Source organism: Pistacia vera, unplaced genomic scaffold (genome assembly GCF_008641045.1).
Source record: "Pistacia vera cultivar Batoury unplaced genomic scaffold, PisVer_v2 Contig107, whole genome shotgun sequence".
Lineage (NCBI taxonomy): Eukaryota > Viridiplantae > Streptophyta > Magnoliopsida > Sapindales > Anacardiaceae > Pistacia > Pistacia vera.
Genome location: NW_022195104.1, coordinates 424,808 through 449,423, shown reverse-complemented (window position 1 = coordinate 449,423; position 24,616 = coordinate 424,808). Strand labels below are relative to the sequence as shown.

At 31.4% G+C, this 24,616-nt stretch overlaps 1 protein-coding gene across 1 annotated transcript in view; it reads right to left on the bottom strand.

Moving 5' to 3' along the window:
- The window catches only part of LOC116131337 (wall-associated receptor kinase-like 1), a 44,587-nt gene that overhangs the window by 3,548 nt on the left and 16,423 nt on the right, over positions 1-24,616 (bottom strand). The window contains exon 2 of the mRNA XM_031417002.1: positions 7,431-7,574. Coding sequence (XP_031272862.1) covers positions 7,431-7,574 — 144 coding nt within the window. The remainder of the gene's footprint in view (positions 1-7,430; positions 7,575-24,616) is intronic.

Here is a 24,616-nt window from a genome sequence, read left to right as displayed (position 1 = left end):
GAAAAATATTGAGTCAAATAATATAGTGTATTTTCGTCTTTATAATGATTATACCGTCAGTTAACATATCTCAACTGCAAGTCTCATCAACGGGTGCGAAATTGTTTTTCTCACAGTTTTTGAGTGGGACATTGTAATTATGCCAAACCTTGGGTGGGAAATTGTTATTCTCCCTACCATTTTTTGTTTTTTTTTTAAAATATGAACACCAATGTTAATTGGTTGTCCTATTCTTCTCTTATAGAGTGAAAATTTGAATATCTCCATTTGAGTGAACCTCTGCAAGCTTGTCAATTAGTATGTTGTACTTGACGATTTGCTCAAGCGGTCAAGCCTATGGTAGTATGGTCAGATGGTGTCCAACCTTAATTATTGTAAAAAATCATTTGGTAGTACTAGTGAAAAATAAAAATAAAAATAAAAAGAAGAAAGACTAAAACTAAGGGAACTAATAAAAGTGGTTCAGTTTCTTACTTTCTTTACCAACTTATAAACCACCAAAAAAAAAAAAAAAAAAAAAACAAATCATTAGTTTTTATAATTAGGCTTTAAACTTTACTAAATTAATACAACATTATAAAGTAAAATAAAAATAATATATACTAGACTATATACGAAACACATTTTGGACGTCAAGCTGAAATTTAATTGTGTTGACTAATTGACCCAGTTGTCATTTTCTCATTTTACTAAATACATTATACATATTTATATTTCTACTTCTTAAAGTAATGCGAAACGAACCTAATTTTCCAATTCACTACACTTAATTAGCTGAAAGTCTAATGACACAAGTCATCTAAATTATACTTTAATTTTTATAAACAACTATTGATCTTGACTTGAAAAATTGCACGGACTTTCGTGTTTGCTCGCTACATTAATTTTGGGTCAGGCGAATATTTCTTTAATCATGATAATGCATACTAATCTTTTCTCTTTTTTACGATGATATATTCTAAAGTCTAAAATATTTTACTTCTAAAATTATTGAAATGCTCCTAATTTTCCAGTCTATCAACATTGACCTAGACTTGGGTGTTGGAAGAATTTATTGTAAAATTATGTAAAATGCTCCTAATTCAGGTCTATCAAACCATTGACTAGACTTGTGTGCTTGGAATTATGGGCTCATCGATTTGATGAAAATCAAAACACGGCTTGACCTCCTTTTCTTTCTGCCATTATGCATTCTTGTTTTCCAACTTTATCATTTTCTTTATAAGTGGAATGTCTATAAATTTGTCATTACACAGAGCTCTTACATTGAATGTACAATCAGGATGAGCCAAACCTCAGGGGTGACACTGTAATAAAGCCATTCATTAATCCTACCAAGCAATAGTGATCTTCAAGAACGGCTTTGTTGATGGGATTAAATTCATAATTCAATCCCAGGATTTTGTTTGGCAAACCTTCAATTGCGGTTTGAATACGAGTTTAATTGCACTTAATTAATTATGCCGCATCATATCTCAGGGGGTAATCTTGATTTGTGATTTTTAATCCATAATATTTGTGATGGTTTGGTGTTCACACACGTGCTGGAATTGTTGGGCTGCCAGTTTGTTTAATTGAACTGGGCTGCGTTATAGAGGCCCGCACGAGTATTATTTTTAGCTTCAGGGTTAGGCCTAGGTTTGGGCCTTGCTGCCTGGTTAGGTTGGCCTTATCTATTTATTTCTTTTTTTGAATAAAGTGATTGACACTATACTGATGGATTTATGAAGCTCCATCCTTATCACCTATAAATTCATAAATGCTTCTTCTTGTTTTTTTATATTACGAAAAAAATTAATTCTCATACTTCACTTATACTATATACTCCACCATTATATTCATAAAATAAAATTAGATTGATTGAAAGTTAAAAAAAAAAAAAAAACTGAAAAAACTCTTATAATACTCTCAATAAAATACAATTAAACAACATAAATATATATATAGTTAAAATGTTACCAATACTTTAAAAAAAATAACCATAATTTATATGTGAAGAATTAAAAGCTTTTATTTTGATTTCTTGTAATTACGAATCTTCTTCATCTATTAATTTTTACTTATGTAAAAATGATTTTGAATAGCATAAAAAAATAATAATAATAGGTTTATGAGGTAATAGTGGACCATAATGCAAGTCTTGGTCAAGTTAATTAATTTGAAAACGTTATAAATAGTCTAATTTTTCTGAAACTATTGTGATTATAATTACTTGGAAATTCTTAAAAATCAAAGACAACATGTTAGTTGCCATAACGTAGCATGTATACTATACTATCATTCTCTTTTTAATCATTCGACTCACATTTGTGGATTTAGGCAAGGGTTTGTTGAACCACGAACTTTGCTATATGATTGTCTTTCTACCTTCCTTATTTTTCATATCTTACGAAGTCATTGCATATTTTTATACAAATGATACAGTCATCGAAGGTTATGCACCGAATTCATGCACGAGTACGTGACAAATCCTGACCGTCGATTAATATTAAGTTAAAATTAATCAACGGTCAGGATTTTGCACGTCATTCTGTATGAATTGTCACTACTTCGATGACTATAGATTACTCTTTATTATAACAAGTCATTAATGCCATGTTTAGTGCCCAACATTAATCATCATATAACTAATAAAGATTGGCAAGGACTGTAGTGTCACTTATAATTTCATTGGATCCAAATTTTTTTTGCCAAAATTGTTATATCCCAGAGTCTCGTAATCTCTATACGATTTGAATGGACGGTGGAGATTACACAACAAATAAATTTATGATCTTCATGTCCATATAAACTTTAAGTAAATTTAGTGTCCAAGTTCTTTGACATTTTTATAGCTAATGTTAAGTCAAGGATTTAATTGTCTTTTCACCTTTATATTTCCTCCTTTTTGAACAAGTCCAATAATACAAGTGCATGCATATATCCAATGAAACATAGAATCAGCATATATGCCAAAAAAAAAAAAAAAAAAAAATCAATACTATATTTCTATTGCCATATCGGAATCCTTATATTAGTTCAATAATATTATAAGACCAATAATTAAAGGTGATACAGTCGTCTCAATGTTTGACCCTCAATACATACAACCTAAATTTATAAATAAAAAATAGAAAATTTAATGAATTTTTATATTCAAGGAAAATGTTATAAAGTTCTTGGCAATTTGAATTAAATTAGAAACTTAATTTTTTTTTACTATTAATTGTGATTAAACTCTAATTATAAATTACTAAAAAACCTGAAAAAATCCATGAAGCTAGTAAGCAGTAGACTATGAGAAAAAGAAGCAATCCAGGAGTTATGGCTTATTGCCCTTACAGAATCCTGTGGAAGCCCTACGAACATATTTCAAAAACCGTTATCAGTGTTGAAAAGTTTACTTGACAAAACATAATTTTAAGAGTTTTGGTAAAATTTATAAAGTTTACTGAATGTTTAAAATAAATAGATTCTTATCTTAGAATTCTACCATGTTAAAAGTTTCAAAAATTGGAAAAACCATTAAAGAGTTATTTATATAAAATTATTTTAGTAATTTTGATATACAATATATTTTAAACTTTATAAAATTAATATGGAGCTTAATTAGACTTTAGGTGGACTCAAATACAACACCCTTCTCAATAGGCCCAATAAACCAAAAACTAGGCCAAACTTGGTTCACCACAAAAAAACTATGTTTGAAAACGAGGGACCTTCTGATTAGACTGGGAAAAGAGCCTCTCGGTCGGTTCAGGTTCTAGGAGATTTTGTTATATTTTAAACTGTAGGTTAACTATATTTTTTAGAGATTTTTTGCAGTATTTCAAAACCTTAGGACTAATTTTTTTGGGCACTTTTACTTGTATAATTTTCAGGGATTAACTTATCATTTTTAGGGGTATTTAGAAATACTAAAATTTAAGAAACTAATTATAATTTCAAAAAAATATTTTGTTGTTGACATCCCGGTCCCACAAGGATTGGCGGTACCACCAATTGATAAAATGAGCTGTAGATAGAGCCTAACTTTGCTCTCTCATCAACAGCTTCCTTTTGAATTTTCTGAAATCTTTCATCGGTGGAGTCAACATCTGCACAAATTTAAGTCATTAATGTGTTTATTTGAAAAAAAAAAAAAAGAAAAAAAAGAAGGGACGTCCAAGATGCATCTTTCAGAAAAAAGAACAAGACAAAGGCCAGATGACATTTTCATCAGCGCGTGACAAAGTCAACATTGTTTTTGAGGGTTCCCTTTTTTTGGCATGAAAAAAAATACAAAAACACTTTGAAATAACAATTGTATGCGTTTGGTTTATATTTTGGGTAGAATTTTGGGAATAGTATTGGATAATTGAATATGGGAGTATTACGAGGTAAAATTTAAAAATTTATTAAAAAACCCCCTAAGTTGCTAATTTCTAAATACCCCAACATGTAAATTGACAAAAATACCCCCACCACCTGCAGTGCCGGTTTCTGGCCACCACCGCCGGAATCTGGCCAGAAAATCGCGTTACGACACGAGACTAGTCGGATCTGTGTCGTAACGAGTCGTTATGGCCTTTTCCGGCCAGATCCACCACAGATCTGGCCAGAAAAGGCCAGATCTACGGCCTGCCGTGGCCGTCGATGGCCGAAAAAGGCGATCCGGCCAAATCCGTGGTGGATCTGGCCGGAAAAGGCCAGATCGGTGAACTTCCGGCCATTTATGGTCGGCAGGTTGGCGGTTGGATAGATTTCGGCTACCACCGACGGTGGTTGCTGGAATCTGGCGAGTATGGGTTACGGGGGTGTTTTTGATAATTTTTAAACTTTTTTTTAGGGTGTATTTGATGAAATTAATAACTTTATGAGGTCTAAAAGTAATTAAAAAAAATAGGGTAATATTCTTGGAATAATGTGCCAAACGTTATTTAGAGAATAGGATCCAGAATCTGGATAAAAATAGTAAGCCAAACATAGTGAATAAAATTAGGCTTACTCACAATCTTACTAACCATCTTATTATCCTGATAAATATAACGGCATAGTACAGATACTATGCATATAATATTTATACTATATCATTATATTTTTTAGAATTATAAAATAATTAGTAATATTGTGAGTAAGCATAGCATTACCCTTACTTTATTCACAGCTTTACAATAATAAATTAATATATCAATATTTGAGGTGATTTTAAGATCATGTGTTTCTAAATATAAACTTCTGTATTGATGTTTCAACAACAAAAATGCTGAAGTCACCCAGCACAATCAAACAAAAGAGGTAAAACAAAAATCAAAAACGAAAAAACTACAAAAACACATTATTTCAAAGTGTTTTTGTATTTTTTTCATGTCAAAAAAGGGAACCCTAAAAAACATTGTTGACTTTGTCACGCGATGATGAAAATGTCATCTGGCCTTTGTCTTGTTCTTTTCTTCTGAATCAGATGCATCTTGGACGTCCCTTATCTTTTTTTTTTTTTTTTTTTCAAACTAACACGTTAATGACTTGAAAATTTGTGCAGATGTTGACTCCACCGACTGAAAGATTTCAGAAAATTCAAAAGGAAGCTCCTGTGGATCAGACTGAGAAAGCAAAGTTAGGCTCTATCTAGAGCTCATTTTCATCAATTGGTGGTACCGCCAATCCTTGTGGGACCGGGAGTCAACAACCAAAATGCTGAAGTCACCCAGCACAATCAAACAAAAGAGGCAAAACAAAAATCAAAAACGAAAAAAACTACAAAAACACATTATTTCAACAATAAAATTATGATACCTGTTTAATATTTGGTTGACTTAACGGCACCGCTGTCATATGTTATGTTTCCAAAGTAAATAGGAACCGTTGGATTGAGTTTTGTACAGAATACAACTGACAAGCTTCTCTTCGATTTCCGGTTTTAGCTATTTGTAAAAGTCCAACACTCACTCCAACCTTACATGTTATAAACATCCACTCCGGTTGCATCTCCCACTTTTCATTCATTCTTATTTCGCAGAATCTACTCTCCAAGGTTGCATTTCTCTCATCTCTTTGTTAACGGCGGTTGCATCTCTCACTTTTCTCTCTCTAAATGACGATGGTTGCAGTTCTCGAATTTTTTATTTTCCTTTATTTTCCTGTTATTGTTTTCTCTTCCTAAGACTGAAATGTTCTCTCCAAGGTTGCATTTCTCTCATCTCTTTGTTAACGGCGGTTGCATCTCTCACTTTTCTCTCTCTAAACGACGATGGTTGCAGTTCTCGAATTTTTTATTTTCCTTTATTTTCCTGTTATTGTTTTCTCTTCCTAAGACTGAAATGTTCTCTCCAAGGTTGCATTTCTCTCATCTCTTTGTTAACGGCGGTTGCATCTCTCACTTTTCTCTCTCTAAACGACGATGGTTGCAGTTCTCGAATTTTTTATTTTCCTNAAAAAAAAAAAAAAAATCAATACTATATTTCTATTATGCCATATCGGGAATCGCTTATATTAGTTCAATAATATTATAAGACCAATAATTAAAGGTGATACAGTCTGCTCAATGTTTGACCCTCTAATACATACAACCTTAAATTTATAAATAAAAAAATAGAAAATTTAAATGAATTTTTAGTATTCAAGGAAAATGTTATAAAGTTCTTAGCAATTTGAATTAAATTAGAAACTTAATTTTTTTTCTACTTATTAATTGTGATTAAACTCTAATTATAAATTACTAAAAAACCTGAAAAAATCCATGAAGCTAGTAAGCAGTATAGCTATAGAGAAAAAGAAGCAATCCAGGAGTTATTGGCTTATTGCCCTTACAGAATCCTGTGGAAGCCCTACGAACATATTTCAAAAACCGTTATCAGTGTTGAAAAGTTTACTTGACAAAACAAATAATTTTAAGAGTTTTTGTAAAATTATATAAAGTTTACTGAATGTTTAAAATAAATAGATTCTTATCTTAGAATTCTACCATGTTAAAAAGTTTCAAAAATTGGAAAAACCATTTAAGAGTTATTTATATAAATAATATATTTTAGTAATTTTGTATATACAATATAATTTTAAACTTTATAAAATTAATAATGGAGCTTAATTAGACTTTAGGTGGACTCAAATAACAACACTCTTTCTCAATAGGCCCAAATAAACCGAAAACTAGGCCGAACTTGGTTCACCACAAAAAACTAATGTTCTGAAAACTGGAGCGGACCTTCTGATTAGACTGGGAATTAGTAGCATCTCTGGTCCGGTTCAGGTTCTAGGATGATTTTGTTATATTTTAAATCTGTAGGGGTTAACTATAATTTTTTAGAGATTTTTTGCAGTATTTCAAAACCTTAGGGACTAATTTTTTTGGGCACTTTTACTTGTATTAAATTTTCAGGGATTAACTTATCATTTTTAGGGGTATTTAGCAATATACTAAAATTTAAGAAACTAATTTATAATTTCAAAAAAATATTTGGTTGTTGACTGACTTGACTCCCGGTCCCACAAGGATTGGCGGTACCACCAATTGATGAAAATGAGCTGTAGATAGAGCCTAACTTTGCTCTCTCAGTCTGATCCACAGGAGCTTCCTTTTGAATTTTCTGAAATCTTTCAGTCGGTGGAGTCAACATCTGCACAAATTTTTAAGTCATTAATGTGTTATTTTGAAAAAAAAAAAAAGAAAAAGGACAAGGGACGTCCAAGATGCATCTGCTTCAGAAGAAAAGAACAAGACAAAGGCCAGTTAATTCTCTCCAAGGTTGCATTTCTCTCATCTCTTTGTTAACGGCGGTTGCATCTCTCACTTTTCTCTCTCTAAACGACGATAGTTGCAGTTCTTGAATTTTTTATTTTCCTTTATTTTCTTGTTATTGTTTCTCTTCCTAAGACTGAAATGTTATGTTGATCTTGGAACCCTTAAACTTCTCAGGGAGCGAATGTCTCTGAAAATGTTATATTGTTATTGAAACCCTGAAACTTAACAGGGAGGGAATGTAGCCATCCGTCCTGAATGTTATGAAAATGCATTTTTTAGTTTTTGAATACTTCTGTTTGTAGTGGAATGGATTTAGTTTTTGGTTTTGGAATATTTTTTTTTGTAATTTTGATCTATTTTTCACTTTTGTGTTTTTTTTTTATTTTGCTTAGTCCACAGGGTTATTCTGTTGGTATTTTAATGACAGTTGTGTTTATAATGGTGATTTTAAGTGCCATCGTGCGTTCAGTGAATGAGCATAAGAAACGTGCTTCTGTACTGTCTCTACAGCAAAAGGTTCTACCGAGGTACGCCAGCAAAAGTTTCAACCACCCCAGCAAAAGCTTCAAGTCTAGCCACTCTATTCAAAGGTTCCACCAGTTCCGATGGTCCCGAAATTATTTTCTTTGGATAAAAACTTGAAAAATTTCAAAATGAAATTTCAAAATGAAATTTTTCAGGTTTTCATCCAAAGAAAATAATTTCGGGACCATCGAGACTAGTGGAACCTTTGGATGGAGTGGCTGGACTTGAAGCTTTTGCTGCGGTGGCTGAAACTTTTGCTGACGTGGCTCCGGTAGAACCTTTTGCGGTAGAGACAGTACAGAAGCACGTTTCTTGTGCTCATTCAGTGAGCGCATGATGACACTTAAAATCACCACTATAAACACGGCTGCCATTAAAATACAAACAGAAATATTTCAAAACCAAAAACCAAAGAAGTGTGGTTTCGTGGAATGCTATGATATCTGGGTATGCACAAAATGGGAAATTTAAGGAGGCGATAGAGATGTTTCACGAGATGCAAATGGGAGATGTGCGTCCGAATTATGTGACTTTGGTTAGTGTTCTTCCTCCAATTTCCCATTATCTGGGCAACTTCCAAAAGAGCTTGGCACGCTTCCTGAGTTAACAGNAGGTTCCAAAAACAGGTTCCAATATAGGTTCTAAAACAGGTTCCAAACAGGTTCCAAAACAGGTTCCAAACAGGTTCCAAACAGGGTACCCCCTACAGGTTCCAAACAGGGTACCCTTTTTACAGGTTCTGGTTCAGGTTCCGATTCCTCCATTGGTAAGAACCAGAACCGGAACCGCACAGTAGCGGTTCCAAAAAATTGGAACCGGAACCTACCCGCACAGTGCAGGTTCTAGGTAGGTTCCAGTTCCGGTTCCGGTTCTTACCCCCGGTTCCGGTTCTACCCGCTACCCGTGCTCACCCCTAGGCTCATCGATTTGATAAAATCAAACAACACGGCTTGACCTCCTTATTCTTTCTGCCATTATGCATTCTTGTTTTCACAACTTTATCATTTTCTTTATAAGTGGAATGTCTACTAAATGTGTCATTACAACAGAGCTCTTAACATTGAAGTGTACAACTCAGGATGAAGCCAAACCTCAGGGGTGACACTGTAATAAAGCCATTCATTAATCCTGCACAAGCAATAGTGATCTTCAAGAACGGCTTTGTTGATGGGATTAAATTCATAATTCAATCCCAGGATTTTGTTTGGCAAACCAGTTCAATTGCGGTTTGAATACAAGTTTAATTGCACATTAATTAATTATGCCGCATCATGATCTCAGGGGGTAATCTCTGATTTGTGATTTTTAATCACATAATATTTTGTTGATGGTTTGCGTCTTTGTGATTCACAGCCACGTGCTGGAATTGTTGGGCTGCCAGTTTTGTTTAATTGAACTGGGCTGCGTTATGAAGGCCCGCACGAAGTATTATATTTTAGCTTCAGGGGTTTAGGCTTAGGTTGTGTGGGCCTTGCTGCCTGGTTAGGTGGCCTCTTATCTATTTATTTCTTTATTTTAAATAAAGTGATTGACACTATACCGATGGATTTAAGAAGCTCCATCCTTAATCACCTCATAAATTTCATAAATGCTCTTCCTTCGTTGTTTTTTTATATTACGAAAAAAATTAATATCTCATACTCTTCACTTATACTATATACTCCACCATTATTATTCATAAAATAAAATATTAGATTATTGAATTGAAAGTTAAAAAAAAAAAAAAAAACACTGAATAAAACTCTTATAAATACTCTCAATAACATAATACAATTAAACAACATAAAATATATATAGATTAAAATAGTTACCAATACTTTAAAGAAAAAATAACCATAAATTTATATGTGAAGTAACTAAAAGCTTTTAATTTTGCATTTCTTGTAATTACGAATCTTCTTCATCTATTAAATTTTTACTTTATTGTAAAAATGATTTTGAATAGCATAAAAAAATAATAATAATAAAGTTTATGAGGTAATAGTGGACCATAATATGCAAGTCTTGGTCAAGTTAATTAATTTGAAAACTTTATAAATAGTCTAATTTTTCTGAAACTATTAATGATTATAATTACTTAGGAAATTTCTTAAAAAATCAAAGACAACATGTTAGTTGCCATAACGTGAGCATGTTAGACTTATACTATCATTCTCTGTTTTAGTCATTCAACTCACATTTGTGGATGTAGGCAAGGGTTTGTTGAACCACGTAACTTTGCTGTATGATTGTCTTTCTACCTTCCTTATTTTTCATATCTTACGAAGTCATTGCAATATTTATTATACGGAAATGATACAGTCACCGAAGGTTATGCATCGAATTCATGCACTAAATGATGTGACAAAATCCTGACCGTCTATTAATGTTAGGAAATGATACAGTCACTGAAGGTTATGCACCGAATTCATGCACTAAATGATGTGGTAAAATCCTGACCGTCTATTAATATTAAGTTAAAATTAATTAATGGTCAGGATTTTGTCACGTCATTTAGTGCATGAATTCGGTGCACTACTTTGGTGACTGTAGCATTACTCTTTATTATAACAAGTCATTAATGCCATGTTTAGTGCCCAACATTAATCATCATAGTAACTAATAAAGATTGGCAAGGACTGTAGTGTCACTTATACATTTCGTTGGATCCAAATTTTTTTTGCCAAAAATTTGTTATTATCCTAGAGATCTCGTAATCTCTATACGATTTGAAATGGACGGTGGAGATTACACAACAAAATAAATTTATGATCTTCATGTTCCATATAAACTTCTAAGTAAATTTATGTTCCAAGTTCTTTGACATTTTTATAGCTAATGTTAAGTCAAGGATTTAATTGTCTTTTCAGCCTTTATATTTCCTCCTTTTTCTATGTCCCATCTTAAAGAACTCGCCTCTAAATAGTATTAATTATATGTATATTGTAAAAAATATATTCTATATTACATTAACGGTTTAAGATAAAATAAAATATTTATCTAAAATTGTTTGGGACAATAATTTATACTTTAGAGTTGTTATCACATCTTTTATTTTACGAGTACGTAGTAAATCGTCAACATGAACACATTCTTGTTGAAAACAAAATATTTCTAGCTTCTCAAACATATTTAGAGCTTCTTAACACAAAACTTTTGATATTTTCATATCATAATCCTTAGGATTATGTCCTTCCCTTTCTTGTTTAATTTTAGTAATGATTTCTTCTTTAGTTAAAGCATACGCAACTTGTAGTTTATTTGGATGATTAGGAAATACATTAATATCTATTTGATTAGTGTAGTGAAATTGTCGAATCTAATTAGTCAATTCATTTGTACTACTAAAACATGAATTACAAAACAAGAAATCAAAACAATTATTTTTTAAAATAAACAATAATTCTTGTAACTAACAATCTATTCAGTTATAACCTCCTTATAGTAATAAATTTAGTTGGTCCCAACATTGTGACTATAGAAAAGTTTTACTGTATATTTTATATTGTTTAACTGTATTATGTTATTGAGATTATTTGTAAGAATTTTTTTTTTTTACCTTGAATTTTTTTTATTTTTTAATTTAATTATTTAAACATTTTATTTTAGGAATGATGTGGTGGAGTATATAGAATAAGTGAAGGGAATGAAATATTGATTTTTTTCAAATATAAAAAGTATAATTTTAAGGACAGTTATGAAATTTATGGGGTGCCATAAAAAAATTAAATTTAAAACTTTAGAGTGAGGTATTTTAAGAAAGGAAAATGTTACACCCACAATCTCTTCTCACAATCTTGATATGTTAGTTCGTAATTAGTCAACTCGTAATAGGTCTCACCTGAGTCCCACTTAATAAATTACTATTGACCAATTGTGAGTTGTTATGTCAGAATTGTAAGGAAAATTTATGAGAAAAAATTGTGGGTGTAGCATTACTCTTTAAAAAATGCAGCTTCTTTAATCCATCAACCGAGTGTCATTGCTTCATTCAAAAAAAAAAAAAAAAGAGGCCAACCTAACCAAGAAACAAGGCCCACACAAAGTGAGCCTAAAAACACAAGCAATCACCAGATAGGCCCGAACAAAACCAAGTCCAAATCCCTCAGCCTAAATATAATACTTCATGCGGGCCTCTTTACCGATCAATGAAGCCCTGCTTGAAGATCACTATTGCTTGTACATGGTTTATGAATGACTCTATTACAGCGCCACCCCTGAGGTTTGGCACGAAAACATTCCCCCCTGAATTTTGGGAAACTAATGCTGTCACCTCAAATAGTGTTTATGTAAGTTGAATATAGCCAACTGTTCAAGTTCTATATATCAACCATCTTAGTGCACGTAATGTTTGTCCTAATCTCCTCGCTAACCTATGGCCAATTGTCATTTCGAAGCTATACCTATCTCACAAACCTGTTGTCAATCGTTATTTCTAAGTTATATCTACCTCTCATAGGATCTCTTGTTATGAGCTTGCTGCTTGAGATAAGGGATCTTTTCAAGGGCGTTTCACAATATAAATATATAATTTTAATAATTTAAAATACATTAATAAATAACCTAAATTCTAGCTTTGTCTCATTTGTTTTTTTTATCTATCATTCTCTTTTTCAAACTCTCTCGTTTTTTATATTCCTCATTCGGAGGTTCAAGTTTTTAGTTTTTGCTCTAAAGCTCTTGTTGGAGGTTCAAATTTTCAGTTCACACCTGCATACATGGAAAACCTTCAGTGTTAAGAGCTCTCTTGTAATCACAGTTTCGCATAAAAGTCTTTGTTTTTTATACTAATGAAAACAATGGCAAATTTAGTAGACCATTCCACTTTTATAAAGAAGATGATAAAGCTGGAAAACCAAGTCTGCATAATGGCAGAAAGAATAAGGTTACACACCATCTGACCATAGGCTTGAGAAAATCATCCACTAAAGCATACTAATTGACAAGCTTGCGGAGGTTCACTCAAATGGAGATATCCAAATTTTCATTCTATAAGAGAAGAACAAGACAACCAATTAACATTGGTGTTTGGGTAATACTACACTTACAACTAAATCTCACAAACTTTTTCTCATAATCTCAACGTAGTATCTCGTAATTGGTCAGCTCGTAAATAGGTCATGTTTGAGTTGACCAATTACGAGCTGCCACATTGAGGGTTGTGAGAGAAAATTTGTAAGATTGAGTTGTAAGCATATCTTTATCCTTGGCTTTATACAAGAAAACAGTAAGGTAAATGACAATTTCCCACTCAAGGTATGGCGCAATTATTTCTCCTACCCGAAAACTTTGAGAAAAACAATTCCTACCCATTGTTAAGATCGGTTGGTGACATCTGTTAACTGGCATTGCACTGTACATACAAAAATACACTTTACTATTTCACTTAATAATTTTTTTTAATGAGGTGCCAGAGCTAAATTAAAGATAATAATTTAAAAAAAACTATAAAATATTTAATTTAATAACTAGTAATCATGTTAATTGTAAAAATATATGGTAAAAAGGAATTATTCTCTCGCAACAGAAAAAAGAGAGGGTCTGTGTTCAGCCTTCCAATTCTTCTTCGTCTGATTGAGAAAAGAGATAGAGAGAAATGTGGCATCGGTCTGTGTAAATGGTTAAAAGGGTAGCTAGAAAAGTAAATGGAAACATCCCAACTGCTAACAAACAGAGACTTAAATGATTTTGTTTTCCTTGTACACGTGGTGGATGTGTCTTCATTTCTGAAATTGGTTGTTGGAAGAAATAAATTTTATGCAGCAATTAAATGAAAGTGGACCTGTTATGGCTTCACACTATACTGATGGATTTATGAAGCTCCATCCTTAATCACCTAATAAATTTCATAAATGCTCTTCATTCTTTGTTTTTTTATATTACGAAAAAAATTAATATCTCATACTTTTCACTCATACTATATACTCCACCATTATTATTCATAAAATAAAATATTAGATTATTGAATTGAAAGTTAAAAAAAAAAAAAAAAACTGAAAAAAACTCTTATAAATACTCTCAATAACATAATACAATTAAACAACATAAAAAATATATATAGATTAAAATAGTTACCAATACTTTAAAGAAAAAATAACCATAAATTTATATGTGAAGCAATTAAAAGCTTTTAATTTTGTATTTCTTGTAATTACGAATCTTCTTCATCTATTAAATTTTTACTTTATTGTAAAAATGATTTTGAATAGCATAAAAAAATAATAATAATAAGGTTTATGAGGTAATAGTGGACCATAATATGCNGTGAAAAGACGATTAAATCCTTGACTTAACATTAGCTATAAAAATGTCAAAGAACTTGGAACATAAATTTACTTAGAAGTTTATATGGAACATGAAGATCATAAATTTATTTTGTTGTGTAATCTCCACCGTCCATTTCAAATCGTATAGAGATTACGGGATCTCTGGGATAATAACAAATTTTTGGCAAATTTTTTTTTTTTTATCCAACGAAATGTGTAAGTGACACTACAATCCCTGTCAATCTTTGTTAGTTACGTATGATGATTAATGTTGAGCACTAAACATAGCATTAATGACTTGTTATAATAAACATTGCAATGACTTGGTAAGATATGAAAAATAAGGAAAGTAGAAAGACAATCATAAAACAAATTTACATGGTTCATCAAACCTTTACCTACATCCACAGATGTAAGTCGAATGACTAAAATAGAGAATGATAGTATAAGTCTATCACTCTCACGTTATGGCAACTAACATGTTGTCTTTGATTTTTTAAGAAATTTCCCAAGTAATTATAATCATCAATGGTTTCAGAAAAATTAAACTATTTATAAAGTTTTCGAATTAATTAACTTGACCAAGACTTTTCATATTATGGTCCACTATTATCTCATAAACCTGATTTTTTTATTTTTTATTTATTTTTTTTAAGCTATTCAAAATCATTCTTACAACAAAGTAACAATTTAATAGATGACGAAGATTCGTAATTACAAGAAATACAAAATTGAAAGTTTTTAATTGATTCACATATAAATTTAGGGTTATTTTGTTTTCAAAGTATTGATAACTATTTTTAATCTATATATATTTTACAGCTGGATAAATGACTATCTAAGTAGCCTAGGATATGCTAGAAGTCATAATGAGCATACACTTTATGTTAGGGGGACTAAAGGTTACTTGATTGTAGTCTCTTTGTATGTGGATGATCTGCTGATCACATGGAGTAATGTTGAACAATTAAATTAGTTTAAGAAGTCCATGCAAAGTGAATTTGAGATGACTGATTTAGGGGAAATGACATACTTCCTTGGTATGGAAAATAAATCAGTCTAATGATGAGATTTTTGTGTGCCAAGAAAGGTATGCAAATGAAGTTCTTAGGAAATTTTTCATGGAAATTTGCAAACCAATAGACACTCCATTGGTTCCTAATTTGAAGTTAAGCAAAGATGATGGTGCAATGAGAGTGGATGAGGGGCTGTTTAGAAGCTTAATTGGATGCTTGCTATATTTGACAGCTACACAACTTGACCTCATGTTTGCCTCCAGCTATCTTTCCAAGTTCTTGAGTAATCTGAGTGAGTTGCATTTTAGGGCAGCCAAGAGAGTGTTGAGGTATGTGAAAGGAAGCACCAGGCTTGGCATTTGGTGCAAAAAATCTGAAAACCTGAAGTTGTTGGGCTATACCGACAGTGATTGGGGAGGATCTTTTGATGACATGAAAAGCACCTTAGGTTATGCGTTTTACATAAACTATGGTGCAATTTGTTGGCTGTCAAAGAAATAGAAGACAATGGCTCAGTTCACAGCAGAAGCAGAGTATATATCTGTTGCAGCAGCTATGAACAAGCCATTTGGCTTAGGAAAGTTCTGGCAGACTTGAAGCAAAACCAGGGAAGTCCAACTCTAATTCTGTGTGACAATCAGTCTGCAGTTGTCATGGCCAAAAATCCAGTACTTCACGGTAGAACCAAGCATATCAAGATAAAATTTCATGTTGTGAGGGAAGTTGAGTATAATGGTGAAGTTAGTTTAATCCATTACAGGGGTGAAAATCAAACTGCTGACATTATGACTAAAGCATTGTCCAAAGCCAAGTTTAAAGATCTTAGGCTCAAACTTGGTGTTTCTAGCAAAAGTATCAAGGAGGAGTGTTGATGCAGTGATATTTTGCTGAAATGCATCAATGTTTCAGTTTGCAGTTTGAAAGGTTTTGGCGCCAATTGAATTCTGTCGCTGCAGTTGGTCTGACGTGTGTGAGCTGCAGATTTTGGTGCATTCTCGTTGATTTGTTTAGGTGTGATTAAGACCTGTAAATGATGTGTTTTGTGCATGCTTTTGTTGGTTGTTAAGAGTTTAAATTCAAATATGAAAATACCCCTGCGGTAGTTGTTGTAACAGTGGATATTTTAGTTGCATTGTTGTATAAATTATCAGCCTTAATGAAAAGTTACAAGTCTTCCATACATTCTTCTAGTTTTTCCTTTTCTTCTCTTTGAATTCTCCGGCCATAACACCATCAGAATTGAGTAAGGAAATTGAATAAGAAAATAAATCCAAAGGTCACGTTTTAATCTGTTTTAGACGTTAGGAAACAAAATTGAACATGTTCTGCAACTTTCTGCTTCAACCCCAGAGGTGCTCGGCGACGAGATTCTTTTTTGCTTGCTCGCAGCCAGTTTCTGCCACTTCTTGGCCAATTCGACCAGCTTCTTTGGACTAATCATGTTGTTTTTGTGAGAGAAATGTATTGGATCTCAAGAACACTGAAAAGCTGTGATTGCTATGGATGGAAGGTTGTTGGAAATGGATTTGTTATATTGTAACAAACGTAGAGACAGTCCATTCATTGTTGCTGCCCTTCTGTAGGCACTTAAGGGAGGCAGACCATTTAAGATCAGTAGAGGTATTTAGGCAATTGGGCAACTTAATCAGTTGTGTTTATTATCTTATACACAAGGTGGAGCCTTTCACATTCGTGCTGCCCGGAGGTTTGATGGCATGCTGGTTCAGGGCTGCTAGAGCTGGTGGCTTAGAATCTCAGACATTAAAATTTATCCTTCTCAATTAAAAGCTATAAAATGTAGCATAATTAGCCTTCCCTTGTTGGCCTCCCTATGGTAATGAAAGTTATTCAATAACCGCTATGTGAATTTTAATGAAAATTCCAACAGTGATCATCAGATAGGAAACTTCAAAATTTTTATTCACATGATCACATCCCTCTTGCAAATCCGGTGTTTAGTATACCGTTAGAATTTATAACATAACAAGTTAATAAATATTTACCATATTAGTTCTTTGCCATTGATTTTAATATAAAAAACTTAACGATATAAGAATTTATGTTATTACTGTAACCACACAGATATTTTTGAGTGTTTTTATTATACCTCAGAGGAATCATTGTTATAAACCCAAAACAAGAAATTTGTGAGTTGGACAGGTAAGGATGGGATAATAATTTAGGCCCCACTTATTCTAAATTATACCTCATTCTTATCTAGGGAAGTGATTTTTAGCCTTGATCAATATCTCTCACTTTTAAGTAGTTTTTGATTTTGACAAGTTTAATCTTAGTGACATAATAATTTCTAGGGCAATACCGCACTTACAACCCAATCTCACAAACTTTCTTTCAGAACCTCGACGTGACAGTTCGTAATTAGTTACCTCGCAAATGGGTCTCACCTACTTGCTATAAACACTAAGACTCTTACCCGATCGGAAATCCCAAAACCTCGAGAGATTAATTAAGGTGCGGACAAGCTGACCTGGACATCCCCGTGATATTAAAAAAAAAAAAAAAAAAAATCTAGCTAGATAGACAGTTAGACACCACATCAAGAAAATAAGATGAACCAAGAACATTCTTATTAGATGAAGGAAATTAATTAAATAAATTGTCATGTGTCATGGTGTAATATATTAATGTAACGTCATGAGAAATGTTTTCATTTGTGAAAATTCATAATAACACATATACATTTAAGAGGCTTTTAATTACCTTTTTGTAACAAATGTAACAAAAATAATGCAAATGTAATCTTCAATTTTAAAAGTATTTATTTATGTAAAGTGAATACATTATATTGAATGTTATTAAAAGTGAGAGATGAAATAATTGATTCTCTAGACTTATCCGACTGGTTTTATTCATCCTCAAAACACATTAAATAATCACATATATATTAAATGTATTTTTATGAACTCCAGTGAGAGAGTAAGAAATAAGAATTATTTCTAAGTTTTTTTATAGACATCACCCTCTATTCCTTATGTATTCTTTAACGTCATAGGACTAAGGTTCAGGAATTTCTTTCTTTCTTCAAATTTGAGGAAATCATCTCTTCAGCTTAAAACTAATGAACACATGACATAATTTACTTTATATAATTCTGAAATCCGAAATTACATAACAGTACCAACAAAAACTACATGTTTTCTAAATACAACCACACTATAAATTGACTACTTCACCAATATATTTCTATAACAACATGAAATAAACATAAAGAGATCTTAGATGGCATTTAACAGGGGTTGGAAGTCTGTTGATCGAACAGTATTATCAAAAGTAGAACCTGTTGAAATAGAGACTGTGGCCAATGTCATTTCGAAGCTATACCTACCTCACAAACCTGTGTCAATCGTCATTTCCAAGTTAAACCTATCTCTCATGGGATCTCTTGTTAGGAGCTTGCTGCTGAGATAATGAGGCCCTTTTCAAGGGCGTTCACAATAAATATATAATTCAATAATTTAAAATACATTATAAATAACCTAAATTCTAGCTTTGTCCATTGTTTTTTTTATCTATCATTCTCTTTTCAAACTCTCTCGTTTTTTATATTCCTATTCGGAGGTTCAAGTTTTTAGTTTTTGCCTAAAGCTCTTGTTGGAGGTCACTCAATGGAGATATCCAAATTTTCATTCTAAAGAAAGAACAAGACACCAATAACATTGGTGTTTGGGTAAACTACACTTACAACTAAATCTCACAAACTTTTTCTCATAATCCCAACGTAGTATCTCGTAATTGGTCAGCTCGTAAATAGGTCATGTTTGAGTTGACCAATTACGAACTCTGCCACTTGAGGGTTGTGAGAGAAAATTATAAGATTGAGTTGTGAGCATATCTTTTTCTTGGCTTTATACAAGAACCGTAAGGTAATGAAAATTTCCCACTCAAGGTATGGCGCAATTATTTCTCCTACCCGAAAACTTTGAGAAAAACAATTCCTCCCCATTGTTAAGATCGGTTGGCGACATCTGTTAACTGACATTGTATAGTTACTATATATACAAAAATACACTTTACTATTTACTTAATAATTTTTTTTTTTAATGAGTGCCAGAGCGAAATTAAAGATAATAATTTAAAAAAAACTATAAAATATTTAATTTAATAACTAGTAATCATGTAATTGTAAAAATATATGGTAAAAAGGAATTATTCCTCGCAACACAAAAAAAGAGAGGGTCTGTGTAAATGGTTAAAAGGGTAGCTAGAAAAGTAAATGGAAACATCCCAACTTCTAACAAACAGAGACTTAAATGATTGTTTTCCTCGTACACGTGGTGGATGTGTCTTCATTTCTGAAATTGGTCTTGGAAGAAATAAATTTTATGCGGCAATTAAATGAAAGTGGACCTGTTATGGCTTCACACTTCATAGATGCCAGTGTGCCATCATTAATTGTCCTTCAAAATCATTTCTATTTCTTTCATTTGCCTGTGCTTAATTTTGAGATAAATTCATTTAGCAATATTTATTTTAGCTGAACTAATAAGTTTATTTGTATAGAAAGTATTAATTAGGAGAACGACATTTTTCCACCCAAGGTTTGGTAAAATAACCTTTTCCACCCTTCAAGTTTCAAAATAACACTTTCCCACCCTTTATAGATTTTGTTAAGTTTCTGTAATATTTGACTAAAAAGACAAAGGCACTCTTAAATTTGACTTTATAATTTTTTAGTTAGCCAAAAAGTCAAATATTAAAAGTCAAAAAGAAAAAATAGTTAGCCTCAACTAAAAAATTAGAATAATGTTATAATTGTTTAGTTAAATGATTTAATATTTATTTTTAATGTCATCATATCTCAATTATTATTCATAATCTACAAATTTATAATTGTTTTCATTTTTACTGATTAACAGAAAATCATATTCCTAATATTAAATAAACAAGGAAAAAAATTTATCTTTAACTTGAACTAATAAATAATCACTTAGATTTAACTAAATTTTATTTATAATAAACTAATTAAAAATAAACTATTTACGGATATTTTATCTTTTTCAATAAAAATTAACAAACCTAACAAGGGTGCGAATGTCATTTTGAAACTTATGGTTTGAAAAATCACCTCTCCCTATTAATTAATTGCTGAGAATTGAATAACCAGACCAATTTGTACTTAAGAAAAGGTCCACCATGTTCATATAGGATTGTTTAGATTAGTCGTGATGGATGATTGATTGATTGCTGATTTAAATGAATTGTTTGCAGTCGTTTTGAATGAAATTCCAAAAGATGGTAAAAGAGCTTTCTAACAAGAGCTGCTTCAAAACTTAGAAAGAGCATTACTCTTTACCTTCGCAGAAGGAAACTGAGTCCTGGTAATCTTGCCCTACCATTACTCTCTTTATTATTTCAACGGTTAAAAAAAAAAAAAAAAAAAAAAAAAATACCTTAAGCGAATAATATTGATGACTTTGTCACGCGTTGATAAATGCCATCTATCTTTTTTTTTTTTTTTTTTTTTTTAATTTATAAATTTAAGGCTGTATGTTTTGGAGGGTCACACTTGAGCCGACACTAGGGGAAGATAAGAAGTACAGAGGAGATCAAGTTTTCCAGCCCATATAATTAAATTCTTAATTTAAATTATTTTCTTTAGTTAGAACGGAAATTAAGGAGAAATTAAATAATTATAAGGATTATTAATTTGAGGTTAGAATTAGAATGAGAAGATGTAAACCACTGAAGAAGATACTTTAGCCCATTTATAATTTATATCACTATGATACCCCGAAATTTCGCTTGTGGCTTCCTGTTCCAAAGGTATAGTTTTTTTTTTTTTTCTTTTAATTACGAATAGAGCGTCACGTATAGTTCACCTTTAATTATTGGTCTTATATATTATTGAATTAATAGCAATTCCCCGATATGCATAATAGAAAATATGGTATTGATTTTTTTTTTTTTTTTTTTTTTTTTTTTTTTGGGCATATATAACTGATTTATGTTTCAATTGGATATATTGCATGCACTTGCATTACTAGACTTGTTCCAAAAGGAGGAAATGAAGGGTGAAAAGACGATTAATCCTTGACTTAACATTAGCTATAAAAATGTCAAAGAACTTGGAACATAAATTTACTTAGAGTTTATATGGAACATGAAGATCATAAATTTATTTGTTGTGTAATCTCCACCGTCCATTTCAAATCGTATAGAATTACGGATCTCTGGGATAAAACATTTTGGCAAATTTTTTTTTTTTTTATCCAACGAAATGTGTAAGTGACACTACATCCCTGTCAATCTTTGTTAGTTACGTATGATGATTAATGTTGAGCACTAAACTAGCATTAATGACTTGTTATAATAACATTGCAATGACTTGGTAAGATATGAAAAATAAGGAAAGTAGAAAGACAATCATAAAACAAATTTACATGGTTCATCAAACCTTACCTACATCCAGATGTAAGTCGAATGACTAAAATAGAGAATGATAGTATAAGTCTATCACTCTCACGTTATGGCAACTAACATTTGTCTTTGATTTTTTAAGAAATTTCCCAAGTAATTATAATCATCATGGTTTCAAAAAATTAAACTATTTTAAAGTTTTCGAATTAATTACTTGACCAAGACTTTTCTATTATGGTCCACTATTATCTCATAAACCTGATTTTTTTATTTTTTATTTATTTTTTTAAGCTATTCAAAATCATTCTTACAACAAAGTAACAATTAATAGATGAACGATTCGTAATTACAAGAAATCCAAAATTGAAAGTTTTTAATTGATTCACATATAAATTGGGTTATTTTGTTTTCAAAGTATTGATAACTATTTTAATCATATATATTTTTACAGCTGGATAAATGACTATCTAAGTAGCCTAGATATGCTAGAAGTCATAATGGACATACACTTTATGTTAGGGGACTAAAGTTACTTGATTGTAGTCTCTTTGTATGTGGTGATCTGCTGATCACATGGAGTAATGTTGAACAATTAAATTAGTTTAAGAAGTCCATGCAAAGTGAATTTGAGATGACTGATTTAGGGGAAATACATACTTCCTTGGTATGGAAAATAAATCAGTCTAATGATGAGATTTTGTGTTGCCAAGAAAGGTATGCAAATGAAGTTCTTAGAAATTTTTCATGGAAATTTGCAAACCAATAGACACTCCATTGGTTCCTAATTTGAAGTTAAGCAAAGATGATGGTGCAATGAGAGTGGATGAGGGGCTGTTTAGAAGCTTAATTGATGCTTGCTATATTTGACAGCTACACAACTTGACCTCATGTTTGCCTCCAGCTATCTTTCCAAGTTCTGAGTATCTGAGTGAGTTGCATTTTAGGGCAGCCAAGAGAGTGTTAGGTATGGGAAAGGAAGCACCAGGCTTGGCATTTTGTGCAAAAAATCTGAAAACCTGAAGTTGTTGGGCTATACCGACAGTGATTGGGGGGATCTTTTGATGACATGAAAGCACCTTAGGTTTGCGTTTTACATAACATGGTGCAATTTGTTGGCTGTCAAGAAATAGAAGACAATGGCTCAGTTCACAGCAGAAGCAAGTATATATCTGTTGCAGCAGCTATGAACAAGCCATTGGCTTAGGAAAGTTCTGGCAGACTTGAAGCAAAACCAGGGAAGTCCAACTCTAATTCTGTGTGACAATCAGTCTGCAGTTGTCATGGCCAAAAATCCGGTACTTCACGGTAGAACCAAGCATATCAAGATAAAATTTCATGTTGTAGGGAAGTTGAGTATAATGGTGAAGTTAGTTTAATCCATTACAGGGGTGAAAATCAAACTGCTGAATTATGACTAAAGCATTGTCCAAAGCCAAGTTTTTTGGACCAAGACTTGCTATTTATCACTTTAGTTTGATTTGATATTTATCAATCAATTCTTGACATTATCAAATTAATTTATTACCAATTTGAATTGTTCAAATATGTAACTGATTAACATGATAACTTTCTAAGAAATTTCCTAACACTTTATCAATAATGTTACCCAAATTAGTAATTGTTTTCATCTCTATTGAGTTGAATTCAGTCATTTATATTTATGGTGGTATAATATTTTTCATAATTTTCAGAATTTTTTTTTCTTTCTAACTCTATGTATTCCTTTATTAGTGATGTTTATCAAATAGTGTATATAAATAGTTATAATATAATTTTCGTTATTTGTGTTCGGCCAAAAAATAATAGGCTTAGGTCTAAACAAAAATATGAAGTTACAGTGGATTCGCAAAAGGTGATTATAAGCTCATATTTAGAAGGCGATTATAAATTTGTAATACATTATTAAGTATACGAAATTAACTAACTTGACCGGGACTTGCATGTTATTGCATAAACCTTATTTTTTTATGCTATTTAAAATCATTCTTAGGACAAAATAATAGTTTAATAGAGGAAGAAAATTCGTAATTATAAGAAATACAAAATTAAAAGTTTTTAATTGTTTCACATATAAGTTTATTGTTATTTTTTCTTCAAAGTATTTATAACTATTTTTAATCTATATACAGTAGAACCTTTCTATAATAATATTTTATATAAAAATAACTTATATTAAATCATAAAAAATTATGGTCCAACTTAGATCAATTATAAATAAGAATAAATTTCACATGATAATTTTTCTAGGTCCCATCTTAAAGAACTCGCCTCTAAATAATATTAATTATATGTATATTGTAAAAAATATATGCTATATTACATTAACGGTTTAAGATAAAATAAAATATTTATCTAAAATTATTTGGGACAATAATTTATACTTTAGAGTTGCTATCACATCTTTTATCTTACGAGTACGTAGTAAATCGTCAACATGAACACCTTCTTGTTGAAGACAAAATATTTCTAGCTTCTCAAACATATTTAGAGCTTCTTAACACAAAACTTTTGATATTTTCATATCATAATCCTTAGGATTATCTCCTTCCCTTTCTTGTTTAATTTTAGTAATGATTTCTTCTTTAGTTAAAGCATACGCAACTTGTAGTTTATTTGGATGATTAGGAAATACATTAATATTTATTTGATTAGTGTAGTGAAATTGTCGAATCTAATTACTCAATTCATTTGTACTACTAAAACATGAATTACAAAACAATAATTTTTTTAAATAAACAATAATTCTTGTAACT